The 20,491-nt window shown below is 38.5% G+C and overlaps 2 protein-coding genes across 2 annotated transcripts; both read left to right on the forward strand.

The window, feature by feature from the left end:
- Nucleotides 1-1,354: 1,354 nt before the first annotated feature.
- LOC121296326 (carbonic anhydrase 7-like) lies at nt 1,355-8,863 on the forward strand. The gene is made up of 7 exons (XM_041221749.1): nt 1,355-1,458; nt 2,654-2,851; nt 4,545-4,663; nt 5,050-5,145; nt 5,655-5,717; nt 6,013-6,168; nt 7,296-8,863. Exons 1-7 carry the CDS (start codon nt 1,422-1,424, stop codon nt 7,413-7,415), a joined length of 789 nt encoding a protein of 262 aa, XP_041077683.1. The 5' UTR covers nt 1,355-1,421; the 3' UTR covers nt 7,416-8,863.
- Nucleotides 8,864-16,481: 7,618 nt separating this feature from the next.
- LOC121296317 (pyruvate dehydrogenase [acetyl-transferring]-phosphatase 2, mitochondrial-like) lies at nt 16,482-20,020 on the forward strand. Its single transcript, XM_041221733.1, has 2 exons — nt 16,482-16,523; nt 17,839-20,020. Exon 2 carries the CDS (start codon nt 17,911-17,913, stop codon nt 19,537-19,539), a length of 1,629 nt encoding a protein of 542 aa, XP_041077667.1. The 5' UTR covers nt 16,482-16,523; nt 17,839-17,910; the 3' UTR covers nt 19,540-20,020.
- The last annotated feature ends 471 nt before the right edge of the window (nt 20,021-20,491 follow it).

Consider the following 20,491-nt stretch of genomic DNA (forward strand, 5'->3'; position numbering starts at 1 on the left):
CTATCGACGTGTGATGCATTTTGAGATAAAAGCTGGACCTGGTCAATTTGTAACAAGACATTGGTGACTTATTTATTGATTGACTGACTGACTCACATTTACACAAAAGAACGGCTTAAAACACCGTGCACAGTACTGTACTGGCTTTCTGATTGAGCTCGCTATGTTCACAGTATAGCTTTTATTTAAACAGCAGTGTCTTCAAATAACTGAAATATTCATTTGTATCTGGTTACTGTATTTTTCAAAAGTGTAGCCTTCAGTACACACTGTCAGGAAAGCCGCGTCTTTCGTTGACTTTTTCATTATTACACTCCAATACAAAACCATTGAAATGCGACATTTTTTAGCAGAGAAGTTTGAAACATTGTAGAAAAAATAAACTGTGCATGAGCAAATCAACTCGCATGCGCCCTGACTCCAAATGCGATGTTTCTTCCGATGACCTATAGCATAACACCGGTCGCACTGAGCCTATATCTGACTGTAATCAATATATTTAATAGGCAAGTCATCATTACAAGGGTTATCACGATGTTCAAATATATTAATAACAAAATCCTTCAACAAGTGATATCCCAATATTTCTAACATCATTTGGATTAACAACTATAGGTAGAGTTAAAAGAGCCCATTTTGTTGTTTAAAGTGTATTACAATAATATGTTCCCATCTGTGGCGGCTGACAAAGATGGCCTTATTTCAAGACAAAAACAAAAACAAAAACAAAAAACAAAGAACTAAATCATATTGTCTAAAGCCATTGCACATGTATACAACAGTCAGCGCTGGTGAAAGCTGTAGCGTGGTGCTGTTTGTTTTAACCTGCCAGGCAATACATGAATGAATCTTCAGCCTCAGGCTATGCTGGGCATGCAGATTCAGGAATGTGTACCACTGAACCAACACCAACCGTGGTAACTCTAACAGAGCAACACACTCTACTACTAGCTACTAGAAAGTTAAAGGCAAACGGTTTTGGTTGAACTGTTTAAAATGTACTGTATATATAAAATGAAGAATAAAAAGTAAATTATATAACTCGCTATTTTTATAATTAGCTACAAGGCTTCGTCTAGTTAATTATTAAAATAGCGAGTTATCAATTACATTACTTCTTCATTAAGTATTTCTAGTGATTGACGTATGTTGTAATGGAACCTATATTGAGCAGCTTCCTTGTTTTTCTAAAAATGCAAATTGTACAAGCAGCTCGATTCGCCTTGCTTTTTATGAATAACTGATCCTTTCCGCTCCAAAAGAGGCGGTGTTTAATGAATAGTGTAGCACCCATTCGCCAGCTATTTCTCTCGTCTCAGAATTCAGAAGGGCAGTGCCTTAGCCTTTATAAAAGAGAACCCGAGATAAGACACGTTAGCTGCATCGTATAACGGCGCCAGAAACATTACGTGGTCGTCAGAATGACTGGAAACAACTGGGGATACGGAGACGAAAATGGTAAGGCAATCGCAGCAGATGTTGCTTTTATGTGCAGAATAACTATGTAGCTGGTGAGCATTTTTATGAATGGGCTCATGCAGTTGATATTTTCCGTACTGCCGGTTGATACGGGAAAAGCGCTCATTAACACCAGCAACAGAGCACGACCTCACCGCGGAGCTGGCAAGCGGGATGCAATTCCAGCAGCACCTCGCACAGTTGTTGTCTTCTCTCGCTCGCTTCTCAGCAGAGGAAAAAAATAAATAAAAACGCTCAACAATTATAAATAATATTGCTTGGGGTAGTGTGTGATATGAGAATGTAATGCCTATTCTCGGTGTGTGGTGCTTGGATAAATCCCACTCGTCAGGTTTGCATTACATTCTCACATCACAAGCTACCGCTTGCGTTATTCTCTATTATACAGTTAGTGAATTTGAATAAATGACAATTTCATATCTCTTCTCTTATATACATGAACCGCGATACCTGTAAAAAAAGAGAAGACTAGCAAAACGTATTTAATAAAGTGGTCATTGTGTTAAAATGCACTCAATTTTCTGGAAAACTAGAAATTTCCACAAGTATGCATTTGTATTGTTAATGCAATAACTTTGGACTTGTGAAGCTTCTGTTGGTTCTCTTCTGGGCAGCAGTGCTAAAAAAGGGTTAATTCTAGATTAGTCCAGTTCTTGCTAAAGCTAGGGAGTCATTTTCAGTCACATCATATACAATAAAATGAGGGAGGCTGAAATGTTTCTGAGGGTTGGTTTTTTTTTTTTTTTTTTTTTTTTTTTATTTAAATTTGTATATTTTAAGAAATGGTGTACATTTCCCAGGAGGCACAAGGAGGTCCAGTTACTTATTTCTAATGAAAATTAGCCAGTGGTCTAGCAGGGGTTCATAATGGGGCACACCAAGTTTTCAATCTGAGAAATTCAGTTTGGAGATCATTAAACTATTTTTAAGGTTCTTGGTTTTTCAAAGTACATCTGAGTCATAGAGAATAATAGCATCAAAAAAGTATTCCTAAATAAAAGATTACTTAAAACAGTCTTTTAGATTTTGTGAAAAGGTCTCTGCTTATGAAGAAATTACTGAAACCGTGAAGCAATAGATACAAAACAATAACATTCTTTTCAATGGTTTTGTGATTCATTACAGATGTTCCCAAAAAACAATTAAATGTTGTTTTCAAAAAAATCTCTCTAAGGTCCTGATGAATGGCACAAGGATTATCCCATTGCCCAGGGAAGCCGTCAGTCTCCAATAGACATTGTCCCTTCCCAGGCTGTATATGAGGCCAGCCTCTCCTCTCTGAACATCTCCTACAACGGCTGCACATCTATCAGCATTTCCAACAATGGGCACTCTGTCGGGGTAGAGTTCGCTGACTTTGACGACAATGCAGGTGAGTGTTATCTAACCATCTGAATTGGGTGTAAACATGGATCGCAATTGATTCCTGCAGTCTCTCTATTCCATTGAGGCAACTTGAATATGACCGTTTCCAAAAGATTTGGTTTGAATGCCATGTGGAATAAAATTAGCACGTCATTTCTACAATGTAAATGTTTGTTTGAGGATCTGAAAAAACACACTATCTTTGCACGGAATGTAATGTCTAAATAGCACAGAACTCCATTCGGCCTGACTCCGCCTGTGATGTCTCTGTTTTAATCTATGACACTGACAATAGGTCTTTAACCAGGTGCTGGGTGTTGGATGCAGAGGAAGGAGAATTTGCCTAGGCCCTGACACAAAGGGCAGTTTTCATGGTCTTGGTTGTTTAAATCTCTTTGTCAAAACCTGTGGCTTTCTGATGGTTCCACTGCTTACCAAAACCAAATGAGTTATCCCAGAGTGGTGGAGTGTTGGGGCCGTGAGGGCAGGTCACAACTTTACAAGCAGACCATATTGCAAGGTCCATCGTCTGTCATGTTCACACAAGGGTTCTCACAAACTCTCTTAAATGACTAAAGCTATGTGTCTTAAAAGAATTCGTCTCCAACCCGCAACTGCCAAAGTGGTACAATATATCAAGATGATGTCTGTGATGTTTATTGTGAAACTTAAATGTAAATTTACATATATATATACACACACACACACACACACACACACACACACACACACACACACACACACACACACTTTCTTATATAGTGCCTTTAATTTTCTATTGTCCTGAGCTGTACAAACAAAATGTAGGCGATTGTGATTTAACATTGAATCCCTTTTTATACAACTGCATGTTCTGTATCTGAAGTAACTTTAATGCAATTAACAGACATGGTATTTTGTCTAATTTGGCACTAGTCCAATAGCCCAATTGCAGGATTAGAAAAAAAAAAACCTCTTCCTTGAACCTAGCTTTCCTTTAATCCTTAACAGCAACATGTCAAACCAGTATGAGAATGGATTATGCTCAACCTGCAGTGCAGAGCAAAGTGGAGACTGTTGAGGGTTTTATTATTCCTCGTACCCTTACTCACTTTCATTTATTATTATTTAGGTCCCACATGTGCAGTGTTAAAAGAAACACATGTTATTTCAAACTTAAATAGGAAAAAACAAGACCTGGACATGTAATAAGTGGTATAATGGAATGCAAATGGTCTAGTCTTCCCAGAAGGTCCTCGTTCTTGGGTGATAGAGATGCTTCCGTACTTTTTCCTAGGAAAATATTTACAAAACATGCTCCCGGGAGGGAGTAAAGGTTACACATCAAATCTATCTGAGTGTTTGGGGGCGAACAATGAAGTTATTGAGAAATGTCTTTGTTGCGTTTGATTGCAACACAAGTAAACATGAAATTCTTCCACTGAGAAGTGTATTTATAAATAGAAACTCCCAATGTGACACCAGAGTGACTGAATGTACTGGTGTTAGTTGGAAATCTAACCTGCAGGGGTTAGATTCATAAGTAATTCGGGGGTTGGGGTTTGACTGGATAGTTTTTGAAGTATTTCCATTAACTCTTCATGTTAACTTTTAATAACATGTTTGCATAGTATGCAGTTCCATTCAGTGGATGGAGATTGTTATTGCAAAAATTATCTTCAGCTTAGAAGTCTCTAATGAAAGTCTTTGTGCTTGGGCAGTGATCCAAGATGGGCCCCTGGAAGTCCCCTATAGGTTGAAACAGTTCCATTTCCACTGGGGAGGGAAGAACAGTCATGGCTCAGAGCACACCGTCAATGGGAAGTCCTACGTGTCTGAGGTAGGAGCAGAATTTTGGACTGATCGACGGGATGAAGCTCTGGGTCAGCAGAGAGATTGCCAGGCTTATGTCTATTTAAATACACCCATATCCTCCCATGTGACATTAAACCACCTATTCATTTGCAACTTCTTTCTCCCTGAGAACATTGTTTACTAAAGTGGCAATATTTGGGAGAAAGAAGTAATTGTTTTGGAATAAGAGTGTCATGAATGGCCTTCATGAATAGATTCCAAGATTTTTGTCCAATCCTTACTTATTTTTATAGCCCCTGAGAATGTGTGTAAATGCAGAGTGCACTAGTCTTTGTGAAAGATAATGAGTTGAAAGGTGGAAAGCTGTGGGGCTGAACGTTGCATTTCCCTTTTCTCCGGTCTCGTCTGCAGCTTCATCTGGTCCACTGGAACGCTACAAAGTACAAGACCATCCAGGACGCCTCAGCGGCCCCCGATGGCTTGGCTGTCCTCGGCATCTTCATTGAGGTGAGAGAAGGGGTTGGCGGCATTTGCATTTCCCCATGGCTTTATAAAAACAAGTTGACTACACTTTATTAGCTTCAGTACTATGTTCACTGCAATTGACCCTTTGCTGTCGAAGTAATTTGAGAAGCCTTCAAAAGGTACTGTAGCAAAGAGCAGTGCTTTTTATCATGCTGGACAAACTCTTTCTAGTTAAAACTCCACTTAAAACATGCAATGCCAGCTGCCTTTACTGAAACTGTAGAACAGGTGAATGATGGGGAATATTTTCTCTGCTCCATAAAAGCGGTAGTAAGATGTAGCTGACCTTTACTGAAGGCAATTCTCAGATTTCCAAAGCAGTAATTGCAGGTTGGCTACCCAGAGTTTTAATGTGTAGGGTTTCAGTTTTGATATCTCAGAGCAACTGAAATCAAATTAATTTGGTATATTCATGAGCTTGCACTAGAAGAATCTTTCAAAAGGCCAGTACCATCATAATTAACATTTGTTTTTCTCCAAATCTTCTTTAGATTGGGGATGAGCACCCAGGTTTGCACAAACTAACAGATGCCCTATACATGGTCAAGTTTAAGGTAACTTTGCTTCTCTCATTTAATGATTTCCAAAAATCTAATGTGAATAAAATAAAATAAAAAAATCCCTATTTGCAGTTTGAGGTATGAACTTGAAAATAATAATTAACTTCTAACCCTCCCTTAAACATCTGAACAAGGTTTCGTGAACTGCAAACTTAAATGAATTTAATTGGGCTTTAAAACAAACATTCTTTAAATATTAGGAACATAGTATAATATATATATATTCTGGGAATAGGTATTCATCTTCCTTTTTGCACCTATGGTAATTCTTGTTTTTTTTGGCTATTAGGAAACAAAGGCAGACTTTAAGGGCTTCAACCCCAAGTGCCTCCTCCCCAGTAACCTGAGTTACTGGACATACCCCGGTTCCCTCACCACGCCCCCCCTGCTCGAGAGCGTCACATGGATTGTCCTCAAGGAGCCAATTAAGGTTTCAGAGAAACAGGTGGGCCCTTCCAAGTGTGCAAACCCAGTCTCCCTACCCCTTTATCATATAGTATATCACTAAACAATACTGTGGATATTGATACAGGCTGGTCAATGAGACTGTCCTTGTATAAATCCTGTTTTTTGTTTTTAATTCCTTAAGCTGTGCTGAGATGGTTCAACATGATGGTTCGGCACGAAATCCATGCTTGTTGAGGGAATCGTCAGAACAAAACTTAAATAGTTATTTATACTATTAACACTGCAAAACTGTCACAATATACAAACCATGAATAGGTTATCAGCCGTGAAGGAAAGTCTGGTTATCGCTTCTGATTTCACACACCCAGTCATCACGTCCCTCAGTCTGTGCTTACTTTCAGTGGTCAGTATATTATAGCTAAAATGCCAGCCACTTTTCTCTCTGTTACACTGTAAGATGAACAATATATGTTAGACATGTTATGGGAGTGCATTAATGAATGAGAATTCAGCTGACTCCTTTAACATTAGATTTCTCATATTGTATGTTAAATCAGCCCTGAACCATTTTATACACTTCATTAACAGCCTGTGGAGGTAAGCAGTATTAAATGTTGATGGAGATGTTTTTTCTTTAAGCAAGTATCCTGTCAGTTTTTCTACATTTCATGCTAATTTTCTGAAAGTGGGGAGGCAGCCTTTGTGCAGATGTTCCAGTTTGGTAAACGTCGATCGACAGGAAATGGTGTGCATTTTTCTTAGACAAATTGAAACAATTGAATGGTTTTGTAGTCCTGTTGGCTGCCAAAAAAGTAATGTTCACTTTAAAGCATTATTTTTGTCTTTGGACAGGGCTCAGGTGAATACAACACTCTGTGTTACTCAAGATACTTCTTGCTAGTTGTGTAATTGACCGCTGTCTATGAGAAATCAATTTGCTGAGGAGGATTTATGGCAGCTGCAGTGTCTTAAAATAAAGCCTCTGTGGAGGGTCACTAATCAAATTGTATGGGAATCTGCCACCGAAATCTGCCTGCATTGCTTTTTAAACCTTAAAAACTACAATTATTTCTACAGTAATCAGGGATGCATTGGAAAGACAGCCACAGTTGCTTTTTCCTATTCAGTTTGATGCATATTCTTTTTTTTTCTGCCCCTCAACAGATGGAGAAGTTCCGAATGCTTCTGTTCACGGGTGAAGAGGAGGACCGACGCTGCATGGTAAATAACTTCCGCCCCCCACAGCCCCTGAAGGGCAGGAAAGTCCGAGCCTCCTTCAAGTAATAAAACTCTTTGATTGTGACACGGGGACCCCAATAAGACACTGCTCACAGCCCCAGAACCACCAGCACTCTGCATTCTCATCACCTCCAGCTGAGCCTCCCACTGCAGCCAATAGAAGAAATGCCTCCTGTACTAAGCTGCATTTCCAACAAAAACGGTTCCCATGTGCAGCAATGGAGCCAGTGTGGTCAAGAAGAGGGATGTGTCTAAATTCAGCCAGGTCGTTTTGTTTATTTTTCATCTGTATTGTATCGAGGCGCACTTTATAAACACAACACAATTATGTGCAGATGTTACGCACTGAAATATGAGTAGTGGAGTTGGGAACAACCACATTAATCTAATCTCGAAAATCTGGGCTATTTTGCAATTTATTACAGGACATAATTCTCTTCCAAGAAATGCAGAATCTCCTTCCCTCTCATTCTTTGAATTTTATGCCTTGCACAAACCCCCCATTGCAGAACCTGATCACATGATGTTCTATTTAGTTAATATATGAACAGGCTGATTTTTTTTTTTTTATCAGCTTTTACTCCAGTGCAAAACACTGAATAACCTGTAACAACTTTCTTTGTATCATGTGAGTGGATACTGAGGATGTAGTCAGTGGTTCTGCTTCCTTTCCTCGCAACATAACATGGCTTTGATTGTTAAAGTTTGTCAAACAGACATTTAGTGATAAACTTCAGCAACAAAAGCATCATTTGAAATGTTAGTCTATGTTTTAATTTCTTAAAGTAGTCAGTTGATTATAAGAGCCTTAGTAGTTGTAGTCAATGATGCCTACATATGCAGAACATTTTGTATCTGGATTTGACATACTTACCAGCAATGAATTGACTTTGCATGCACCAGTACTTAGTTGGAATCATTAGTAGCTAAGATTACAAGAGAAAAGTTACAGTGACAGCTGCATGGGTCAAATTCTACATCTAGGGAGAATTTGCATTGCCACAAATGACAAAGGGAACATGCTCAAACTAATGACCTGAAACCATGAATTATTTTCTGTTTCCATTGCCAGTCTTGATGTGCATGCATTTCATATAGTGGTTTTTAGAATGGTCAAGGAGTTTAAACTGTATATCAGGTAAAAGGTATTGTTTTTACAGGAAATGTGATGTATCAGTATGTACTGCCATATGTAGTGTACAGAACTAGAAATAATAATCGTGTTACATGCTCTATGTGTAATGCAATGTCATTATGTGTAACCTTCTATATAAGTTAATGGTTTATAAGAAGCATGATGCAATTATAGCTAGAACTGGGTCAAACAATTCCCAGTTGTCAATGATCAACTTGTCATTTGTGCAAGTGTCTTAAGTGCAAGATTAGGGTTTACATAAAACTGTTTTATGGAAAGGTGTGAATGTATTTAACTATGAAATTTAATAGTTTTAATCTTGAAGTCCAGTTCTAATAAAGTTATTGAGTGAATGAGAGCTTTGCCTATGCATTTTATTTTATGTACAATCCTTACAATTCATGTGTGGTTTGATCAGCAGTGTAATTATGTGTGGACTTAATCAGTTTTTTTACTGATAACGATCCTCTAACAATTGTATTATTATATATTAAAAGTATACATACCTATATCATAAGCTTTGCTGATAATCCATATGTTGTGCATTGCCCACCTCTGTTGTCATGCAAGAAGTTGGAACACATTGATCTCAAAATGTAAAATGTTAATTCTACAAAGTGTCCAATGCTAGCAAACCACCACGATTAACAGACAGGTATATGTAACTGTAATGGAACCAACGTCAACCCTAATCTAACCACGTTTCTTTACAGAGCCTGGCCACAATTATAGGAATAAAGACAGCACTAAGATGTGCAGAGTTGCTGGTGAATGCTTTTAATTGGACCTTTTTAGTTTTCTTTTGCACACTTTGCTGCTAGTGATTGAAAAATCAGCAAGAATGTATGTTGTGGTGGGCATCACCCCCTACTAATCTCAGGTTCTTTCTACTTATATCATCCAGCTCAGATTAGCAACAGGCTTTATTGTAATTTAACATGCAAACAACTCACTGAGTTAATCTAGAAGGGGGTTACTGATGCAACATAGTTTGGGTTTCTATGTATAATCAGTTGTAAATATTTCAGTTGGAATTAAAACTGACTTGATTCGGGGGCTCTGTCACACCGAAGATCTTTTGAAATCCTTTTTCCAGATCACCAAATGCAGAACCTGCAAGGGGTGATTAATCTCCTTAAAGGCTTGCCCCAGAAACAAGCTAACAAAGAGGAAGAGGTGCCAGCAGCGCTGCATCTCTTGCCTTAATCATGCCCCAGTTCTGTCTTGCAGGCTATTAATACCTGGTTCTAGATCATTTTCGTAGCATTCCTTCTTACTGAGGACACACTTTTAGAGCATGTGAAGCAGGGGAATTAGTTTGGCTAAACACTGCCAAAAAAATGATTTTCTTATTCATTTGGGAATCTCGCTTGAAGTGAAAGTGCTTGGCTAAGCAGTTCCTCCTGGCACAGTTATGTTAAACACGTGAGTCTCTGAAGGAGAGAACTGCTCTACTCCATGTTAACAACTTCATCCTATCTCAGTTTCCAATTAGCAGATTCAGTCTGTTGTGAAAATGTAACACAGAATACAGTACAGGGGAAATAGAACTTTATTCCCTTTTGTGACCCTGTGCACTACACTACAACCATGAATAGTGCTGTACTTTTATTTTTGCTCAGTAGAACAGTGTTCTTCAAAACTGCAGGAAAAAAGAATAAAACAGATTTTAAAAGAGAGTGAATTATCTCAAGCTAATGGTATAATAATAGTGTTACTAACTTGAATGTCTGTTTTAATTGAATTGCATATTGAGTTTTCGTAAAAGTGGGGTTTATTGTTTGTTTGTTTTGTTTTTGTTTTTTACTCGTTGAAGACCGTTATCTTTTTAAATGTTGTTTTTACTTTCTGTGTAACAACAATAGCTGTAGGATTTCATATATAACTGTAATTTAAAGCAGCGAGTTTATTTGGCTCAGTGTAATACAGGCTCCAAAGAGGGGGGAGGGGGGAGGGGGACGACACTGTGTTTCTAAAACTAAAACGACCTATAAATTACAGATCAAATACAACCATGGAAGGAATTTACAAAGGTTCCACGTAAATTGCGTGCTTGTGTCGCCACCTTGTGGGGAAATATGTAGCAAATCGGATTTATACAGAGTGGGCAACCAAGTTAGATGTTGATAGATGCAGCTATTGTATCACAATCAGTGTGGTTAATATTTTGATGCTAAAAAATAAAGTAAGGTCATGAAGATGTACCAGTTGGTGTGGGTTCATATTAATGTCTACAGCAAACTCAAAGAAAGTAAGTACTGTTCTGATCAATAGCATTTCAACCTGCAGTATAAGCAGCCGACCAACATTAGGTTTTCCTCAGTATAAACGGATAGGATTTGGATACAGATTATTATGCGGTGTAAGGTGCAGCTATTGAAAACAGAGCATTGAAAAAGGACCAAAAAGAAAGTACGCAGAAAGAGTACACAGAACTGCAAACACAAGTCAAAAAGGAAGTTAGAAAGGCCAAGAGAGAAATAGAAATAAACATTGCTAAGGGAGCTAAAACCAATTCCAAAATGTTTTTCCAATATTACAACAGCAAGAGAACATTCAAAGAGGAGATTAAATGTTTAAGAGATACAAATGGCAAAATCGTAGAGGAAGAAAAAAAAATAGCAAATATGTTAAATGATTACTTTTCACAAGTTTTTACAAAGGAAGATACTGACAACATGCCCCACATGTCATCCAGTTCCTATCCAGTTTTAAATAACTTTAGCATAACTGAGGCAGAAGTGTTAAAGGGACTAGGAGCTCTTAAAATAAACAAATCCCCTGGGCCGGATGAGATCCTCCCAGTAGTACTCAAAGAAATGAAAGAAGTAATTTACAAACCGCTAACCAAGATCATGCAGCAGTCTCTTGACACAGGGGTGGTACCGACAGACTGGAAAATTGCAAACGTAATACCGATCCACAAAAAGGGAAACAAAACTGAACCAGGTAACTACAGACCAGTAAGCCTGACTTCTATTATATGCAAACTTATGGAGACTATAATAAGATCCAAAATGGAAAATTACCTATATGGTAACAGGGTACTGGGAGACAGTCAACATGGTTTTAGGAAAGGGAGATCGTGCCTAACTAACTTGCTTGATTTTTTTGAGGATGCAACATCGATAATGGATAATTGCAAAGCATATGACATGGTTTATTTAGATTTCCAGAAAGCTTTTGACAAAGTCCCACACAAAAGATTAATTCTCAAACTGAATGCAGTTGGGATTCAAGGAAACACATGTACATGGATTAGGGAGTGGTTAACATGTAGAAAACAGAAAGTACTGATTAGAGGAAAAACCTCAGAATGGAGTGTGGTAACCAGCGGTGTACCACAGGGATCAGTATTAGGTCCTCTGCTATTCCTAATCTACATTAATGATTTAGATTCTTGTATAGTAAGCAAACTTGTTAAATTTGCAGACGACACAAAAGTAGGAGGAGTGGCAAACACTGTTGCAGCAGCAAAGGTCATTCAAAATGATCTAGACAAGATTCAGAACTGGGCAGACACATGGCAAATGACATTTAATAAAGAAAAGTGTAAGGTACTGCACGCAGGAAATAAAAATGTACATTATAAATATCATATGGGAGATATTGAAATTGGAGAAGGAATCTATGAAAAAGACCTAGGAGTTTTTGTTGACTCAGAAATGTCTTCATCTAGACAATGTGGGGAAGCTATAAAAAAGGCTAACAAGATGCTCGGATACATTGTGAAAAGTGTTGAATTTAAATCAAGGGAAGTAATGTTAAAACTGTACAATGCACTAGTAAGACCTCATCTTGAATATTGTGTTCAGTTCTGGTCACCTCGCTATAAAAAAGATATTGCTGCTCTAGAAAGAGTGCAAAGAAGAGCGACCAGAATTATTCCGGGCTTAAAAGGCATGTCATATGCAGACAGGCTAAAAGAATTGAATCTGTTCAGTCTTGAACAAAGAAGACTACGTGGCGACCTAATTCAAGCATTCAAAATTCTAAAAGGTATTGACAGTGTCGACCCAAGGGACTTTTTCAGCCTGAAAAAAGAAACAAGGACCAGGGGTCACAAATGGAGTTTAGAAAAAGGGGCATTCAGAACAGAAAATAGGAGACACTTTTTTATACAGAGAATTGTGAGGGTCTGGAATCAACTCCCCAGTAATGTTGTTGAAGCTGACACCCTGGGATCCTTCAAGAAGCTGCTTGATGAGATTTTGGGATCAATAAGCTACTAACAACCAAACGAACAAGATGGGCCGAATGGCCTCCTCTCGTTTGTAAACTTTCTTATGTTCTTATGTTCTTATGTTCTTTCTCTTTCAGTAAGCGGACACAATAATTCCACTGAAAGGTTTGGCCAGGCAGTCGTTTTAAAATGACTAAACTCCTCGTGATTTGGGGAACATGCGCACAGCAGTGCCTACTGCTCTGCACCGGGCCTGGCAAACAGCCAAAGAAGATATTCCGTGAGCAGCGGCGGTGCAAAGTCTACACTCTCTTTCTAAGCTGCAGGCTCACACAGTCGGTGCTGACAGCTGTTTCTTGATGTCAGAACGAAGCCTAATTGATGTCATTCACGACCACCTTTATTCCAGAAGGGTTGACGAGGGGCAAATACCTGCTACGTGTGAGATTCAGCTCAATGCAGCCTTGTTGATAACGATATGAATAACAACAACACTGAGGATTGTTTACTTACCAAATAACTTTGTTTAAGATCAATGAACGTGGAGGTATTCAACAACAAAATCGTCATGATCTGTGAATGCACGAACCGTTGTTGGTGTGTTGTGGGTTGGATTTAGTTGTTAAGTGTAACTATATGGAATACAAACCCCAAACTCCACGACCACGAGTCATTTATTAATATTGTTACATCAGCGTGTTTATTATGTATTCTGTAATATGGTAGAGACAGTTATAAACTGCAATAATAACTGTAATATGAGTCATACAGTTTTAAAATGTATTGTTTACATAGTTCAGCCCACCCCCCCTAAAATCAAGCAGAGATTGATAATTGCATACACACTGTGTCCATTAAGCCAGACTTAGAGGTCATTTATGTGATTCATTACGCATGGATTGACTGAGATTGTCCTGTTACAGTACTTTATTTATTTAACCAGCCCTGGGATACCATGAGAAGTGGATAACTGAGTGTTCTTTCTGCAACTTTTCACATGGCCTTCTTTGCCATAACAACAAGCGTTGCACAATAATGCTGAATGTGCTGCACCCAACTAAGCATTATTGATAGAGAGGTGCATCAAATCACATCGGATGAAACTGAGCACACCGTGTGCCGACACATTATGTGCATAATGCCCAACCATTTTCAATTTACCTTTGGACATCCTGACATGTATCTAGCTGAGTAACAAGATTTGGACCATTAGGATTGTGCTTGTGAAGCACTTTATTCCTCTACAGGGATAAACAGAGGTACTGTAATTAATTCACTTTGTCTTGTCAAGTTAAGCACTCAATACCAAGCAAAACAACTTATTGGATGCACTAGTACAATAATAGATGGGCTTGAGTGAGTTACAAGAAAATAATTCCAGCTAGGGTTTCTGTGACATCATAGATTACGAGACCAAAGGGTATTATTACTATTACAGGAGGGATTACAGTATAGTGCTGTCCTCTGCAGTAGCCTGTAATTATAGAGTAAATAGGGTTTTATAGGGAAATCTTTTACACTGGTATTTATGGTATATATATATATATATATATATATATATATATATATATATATATATATATATATATATACTGTAATCCCTATTATGTGCTGATATTTCTGATTACATGCGTGATCTGGCGTAAATGGAATGAACATTTAAAAAAAAACGTGCTATGTCACGGAACCTTGGTGGCTTTTTACTATCTGATTATGTACAGTAACTTGTACTTTATTATCTCTCTCTCTCTCTCTCTCATATATATATATATATATATATATATATATATATATATATATATGTGTGTGTGTGTGTGTGTGTGTAGTACTGGTATGGTATTTTAGGTAATAATTATTCTATACCACATTTTTTGGAACAACATGTGCGAACAAACTTTTAAGATTAACCTGTGTGATAACATTAGTACTTAATGGATTTGTATTGGTTTTCCAATACATGAATGTTGATATGAGACAAAATCCAAACTATATTTGTCTTCTTGAAAAATGCCTGTGGAATACCATTACCAGACAGCCAATGTATTCAGTATGCCCACACAGGATTATTAATATGTACGACAGGTTGGATAGTCACATGACATTTCATTTCTCTAAGGTAATACTTTTCTACCAAGAGGTTATTGCTACAATTATAAGAGAAAGAATAAAGTGGTAACATGTAGACTTTTTAAAATTTAATTTACCCATTAAAAAGTGAGCTGTTGTGTCACTGAGGGTTGCATTTCAGTGTTGTAAGGGCTAGCTACTAAAAAAAAAAGAAAAAAAAAAACTGCTGGTACTGGCAACAGTGTTTCTATTGGAAATGTTTTAGAGAGTTTTTTTTCATTTGTAGTCAAAAGTTTACACACCCCAATGGAAATGTATAACTTCTTGAAATTTCTCTTTCTTTTGTAGCTTTTGTGATGAGGAAAGTTACAAGAAAACTCAAAAAATACTAATTCAAAAGTATTCATGCCCTGACAAGGAAAATTAAACTAATAGCTAGTTGAGGCACATTAAGCAATAATATCCTGTTTTAAACTATTAGGCTATTTGTCAGTGAGCTTTTGGCATGACTTTTTAATGATTTTTGATAATTCTTCAATGCAAAGTTGTTTCAGTTCATTCAGATTCCAAGGACTTCTCTTGTGCACAGCCTTATTCAACTAATACCAAAGATTTTCAATCAGATTTAGATCTGGACAGACCGGGCCGTTCCAGAACCTTGATTTTATTCTTCTTTAACCCATTCAGAATTAGATTTTAATGTGTGCTTTGGATCATTGTCATGTCGGAGCGTCCAGTTGCACTTTAAACGAAGTTTTGTAGCGGAGGGTTTCGGATGATTAGCCACTATCTTTTGGTGTGCTATGGAATCAATTTTTACCATGTATTGGAACTACATTTCCTGTCCCATTAGAGGAAAAACAGCCCCATGGAAGGATATTACTACCTCGATGCTTGACAGTAGGTATGGTGTTCTTTTCTTTGTACGCCTCACCAGACTTTCCCCAAACATAATGACTATCAGCATGACCAAATAGCTTGATAGCTGTTTTGAAATAGCTTGGACCATTGAAACATTCACCATGCAATACTCGACCTATGGTTGAAATGGAAACCCCAGTCTCACTTACAGTCAATTCACTTTGAATATCTTTCATTTACTTGACTTCGTGAAAGACCCTTCTTGACGAGTCGATGAACATACAGATTGATATTAGCTTCTAGAATCCTCTGCTTTTTTTTTTTCCTCTGATTTTCTCGGCTCTGACTTGTTTATTTGATTTGTCCATCTTTCTAACAGGGAGTGTCTACCTTATCTATTTGAATAATCTACACGTACACAATAGCGAAAGCAAAAAAAGAAAAAAAAAATGACGTCTTATATAGAAGAGCATTATATCCTGTTTATATCATCTTCTCCTCATGCATGAGATTCCTAAAGAGATTTTTTTTTTTTATAAAGGAAATGAGAAATGCTTAAACTATGTCGTTTTTTAAAAAGTCTGCCTTAATAATTTCATTTTCACTTATGCTATAATCTTTAAGTTTTTGACGTATCACACCAGCTCAGATGTCTGGTTTCCAATACTTCATTGCAAAAGTTCTGTAACACACGGTTACACTTGTTTCGGAGAAATGAACAAAATTTTACATCTGACACTGTTTGCGACCAATCACAGGGAAAGGCAACAGAGCATACTGTATTAACCAATTGGGGTAAAGTCGGTGGGTGGGGCTTTTTGGTGCGTCACAAATTGTGCGGGAGGAAGTGGTTCAATGGAAAATAGGAAGAATTGTTGACTGTGGACAAGAGTGGACGTAGAAGCAGGTGGGGAGGTTTTCATTACATCAAATAAGTGGGGGGGAAAATTAGTTATGAGTGTTTATGAAATTGCAAGGATTGCATTTAGATAATGAAATGCAACATAACTGTCTATTAAAATACGATTTCTTGTTTTTGTTCTGTAACTTGTAAGACTTGATTTACTTTACTGGTTTCGTTAAATTTTCTACCGATCCTTTTCTGCCTGTGAAAAGTGTTAAACTAATTCTGTGATTATTTGACCGCTTAGATAGTAGTACATTGTTTTTCGGTACAGTACTATTTCTTTGTGCATAATCTAGAAAGTACATAACCGAACTTTCAGCCGCCGGTCATACATAAAATGTACACCAGGTTTATAACTTAACATATGCGTATCTTATATTTAATGTTAAATTAACATCTGTTAAGTGGAAATTCAATTTATATTGCATAACGTATTATTCTACACTTTGGAACTTATAAAGTTTGCTACGTTATTTTAGACCGTGTACCATTCAGAGGTGTCAAAAAAGTGTTGACACGCCGTGAAATCAGATTCTTAATCGATAGCTGGATTTGTACTAGCTGATCAAAAACTTAAATATCCACGAGCTAACAACATTACATTTACTTCCTTTCGTCCAAAAACAATTAATGTAAACGCCTCTAAATGTTGTCAAAGCCCTACTTTACATAAAAAATAATTGAATGTATACAGCGGGGTGCAAAATTAATTTATTTTTGACATTTGCCGTTTTTTTGTGTTTATTTTATAGAGAGCCTGCTATTGATGGCTTTAGGCTTTGTAGTGAATAGGAGTTTATCAATACAACTTTTGTATTTGCATAAAGGTGATTTGAGCAAAATACAGTGCGTTCTTCTTGTGTCTGAACTGCTAGTAGTTTAGTTTTACAGCTGCAATAACTTTTAAGTTGATCAGACCTATGTTAATCATTAATTAGACAAATACACACGTATAGGTGTGTTTTATTTATTTTTTTAATTGATTTCTTAACTGGTTTTAATATCAGAATTTTTTTTTTTTTGTGGCACGGAAATACAAACTACACCGCTCGCTGTAGCTTTGTTACATAACCCAGGGTTAATGAGAGACTAAGGTTTCAGAGCTTTCAAAAGGAGCTTTAAACAGATAATAAGAAATCCAGATGTTGCAGTGTTTTTACAGACATGTAGTCTGTCTGGGCTTAACCCTGCATGTCATTGAATGTGGAAGAGGGAATAAAGCATCTTATGAAAAGGAGCATAATAAAAACTGGACTAGAAAGCTTGAAAAAAATCCAAATGGCTTGAGGAGTAATCTTTTTTCTTTTTCATTTAGGTCTGCTGATATAAAAAAAATCCAAACTGTCAAGGAATTCACTCTGCTGTCAGCACAGGTGACATTTCAAAGATGTTAAGCACTGTGTCTTGCTGGATTTTGCACTGTGTAAAGAATGAAGTTGTTTGCATGCGAGGCCAGCACAGAATGTACACCAGGTGTCTCAGCCCAAACAACAACAGCAGCAGCAGCAGCAGTAGCAGTGTGAAACGGAAGAGAACGAAGCTGCTCAGCTCTTCCTCACAAATCGGTCTCAGCGGGACCAATAACAGCGTCTTCAGCATGCAGAACGTATTCAGACACTCGTCGCTTCAGTTCCAGCTCACTGCAGTGCAGATCAACAGGATTCTCCGAGCTAATGAGCAGTCGGTCAAGATCCCGGAATTTGACGGCAAGAACCTCAACCCCGTGCTCAAGTTCGAGAGCAACCAGCTTCCAGCCAACTCCCCAAACGAAGACCGCAGGAGCGCAGCCACCTGCCTGCAGACCAAAGGAATGATGTTTGGGGTGTTTGACGGGCATGCAGGGTATGCCTGTGCCCAAGCAGTGAGCGAGCGTCTCTTTTATTACATCGCTGTGGCCCTCATGTCTCAGAAGAATCTGGAGGAGATTGAATTCGCCATGGAGCACGTGAAACCAGTGCTGCCCATCCTGCAGTGGTACAAGCCCCCCAACCATTATATCTACAGGGAGTCTGCTTCTCTCTACCTGGACCACCTTCGGGTTTTCTGGCAGGAGCTGATAGACCATGACAATGCAGAGGGCATGAGCACGGGTGATTCCCTGGCTTATGCCTTCAAGAGACTGGACTCTGATATCTCCCTGGAAGCCCAGGTTCCCCTGGACAACGACATCATGAGGAACATGGCCATTCAGGTGGCGTTTGCTGGCTCCACAGCCTGTGTGGCCCATGTGGACAATATTGACTTACACGTGGCCAACTCGGGGGACTGTCGGGCAGTCCTGGGGGTGCAGGAAGAGGACGGGAGTTGGTCTTCTCTGCCTCTCACACATGATCACAATGCACTCAACCCATCAGAGCTGGCACGAGTCAGATCTGAACACCCTAAATTGGAGGAAAACACAGTTGTAACCGGGAACAGATTACTGGGTCTCCTAATGCCTTTTCGGGCTTTCGGGGATGTGTGTTTCAAATGGAGCAAGGAACTTCAGCAGAGCATCTTAGAGAATGGTTTTGACTTGGAAACCCTGGACATCTACCACTACGCCCCGCCTAACTACCTCACACCGCCCTACCTGACTGTGGATCCAGAGCTGACCTACCACAAGCTCAGGCCCCAGGATAAGTTCCTCATCCTGGCTACTGATGGTCTTTGGGACATGCTGAGCAATGATGAAGCAGTAAGACTGGTGGCAGAGCATTTAACCGGCATCCACTTAGAGGAGCCTGTGGCTGCCAGTGAGAGGCAGGTCAAGCTTGGGCAGATGCATAGCCTGCTGCTGAAGCGGAGAGCCAGGGCAGTGCCCTCACGTGATCCTAACGTGGCAACACACCTGATCCGCCACTCCATTGGTACCAATGAGTACGGGGAGATTGAGCAAGTGCAACTGGCTGCCATGATGAGTCTCCCTGAGGACCTGACCAGGATGTACCGGGATGACATCACTGTCACTGTGGTCTATTTCAACTCGGACCTAATCAAAGCACACTATAAGGAGAACAATTTACGTTTCTTGTAGCACACTGCAAGAATGTGTTCCGATGTTGACAGTGGACTGCAATTTAATATGTATTAACTGTCCCCTGACAAGCAGCATTGTGTGTATTCAGGGATGCCCCCTATTAACAGGGATTTTAAAAAATGAAGACACGTTTGAGTGTAAGTCAGGATGGGGAGAATTCATCCATTCAAAGATTATGACATTTAATGTTAACACTCCCTGAATGGGGGGGGGGGGGGGGGGGGGCATCAGCACTGCTACAGAGCGACAATCTTGCCACTGGTACGCACCGACAGTTCTTTTATGACGATATGATTCCTCAAAACACAATGCTCCCTCAATCGCACCATCATAATGTATCAATCTCTTTGTACCACTGAATCAGAGAAATTATAAATTATAATGCAGGGCCCTGGATTGTGACTAAAATGATTACAAATGCAACAACAACAAAAAAACATTTTGACAAAAATGTTGCATCTCCCTTTAAAAGCAAATGTCAATATTTATATATATATATATATATATATATATATATATAATATATATATATATATATATATAAGGCGTTTATACAACAGAGTGGTCTCTTAACTTATAGATTGAAGTCATCTGATGTCTTGCAACAGTTGTGATGGTAACCAAACGTGTGAGTACTGCTGTGTAAAACAAAAGTAGCATAAAATGAACAGTTGCATTTAAAACGCGTAGAACAAGAACATACAACACATTAACCACAACACTACAAATACACTTAAGGTTTGTGTATTGCACATGTGCCATTAACAAAATGCCCTGGAAACTTAAAGAAAAATAATTAATGAAGGGCTGTAATGCAGCAAAAAGGGCAATCGTTAAACAAACAAGGAAGTGAAAAGGTTACCGTACCAAGCTGAGAAAAGTTATCTTTATGAACTCCAATAAACCAATGTTATCTTTTGTCAAATCGTAGTGTCTAAGTAAAGTTTTG

The sequence above is a fragment of the Polyodon spathula genome, chromosome 21 (genome assembly GCF_017654505.1).
Source record: "Polyodon spathula isolate WHYD16114869_AA chromosome 21, ASM1765450v1, whole genome shotgun sequence".
Classification (NCBI taxonomy): domain Eukaryota; kingdom Metazoa; phylum Chordata; class Actinopteri; order Acipenseriformes; family Polyodontidae; genus Polyodon; species Polyodon spathula.

Bases quoted from the DNA above. Each gene is read 5' to 3' on its own strand.
- LOC121296326 (XM_041221749.1), top strand. From the start codon at position 1,422: ATGACTGGAAACAACTGGGGATACGGAGACGAAAATG. The intron at 4,664-5,049 runs GTAGGAGCAGAA...TCTCGTCTGCAG, and splicing joins GGAAGTCCTACGTGTCTGAG to CTTCATCTGGTCCACTGGAA. The intron at 5,718-6,012 runs GTAACTTTGCTT...TTTGGCTATTAG, and splicing joins TATACATGGTCAAGTTTAAG to GAAACAAAGGCAGACTTTAA.
- LOC121296317 (XM_041221733.1), top strand. From the start codon at position 17,911: ATGTTAAGCACTGTGTCTTGCTGGATTTTGCACTGTGTAAAGAATGAA.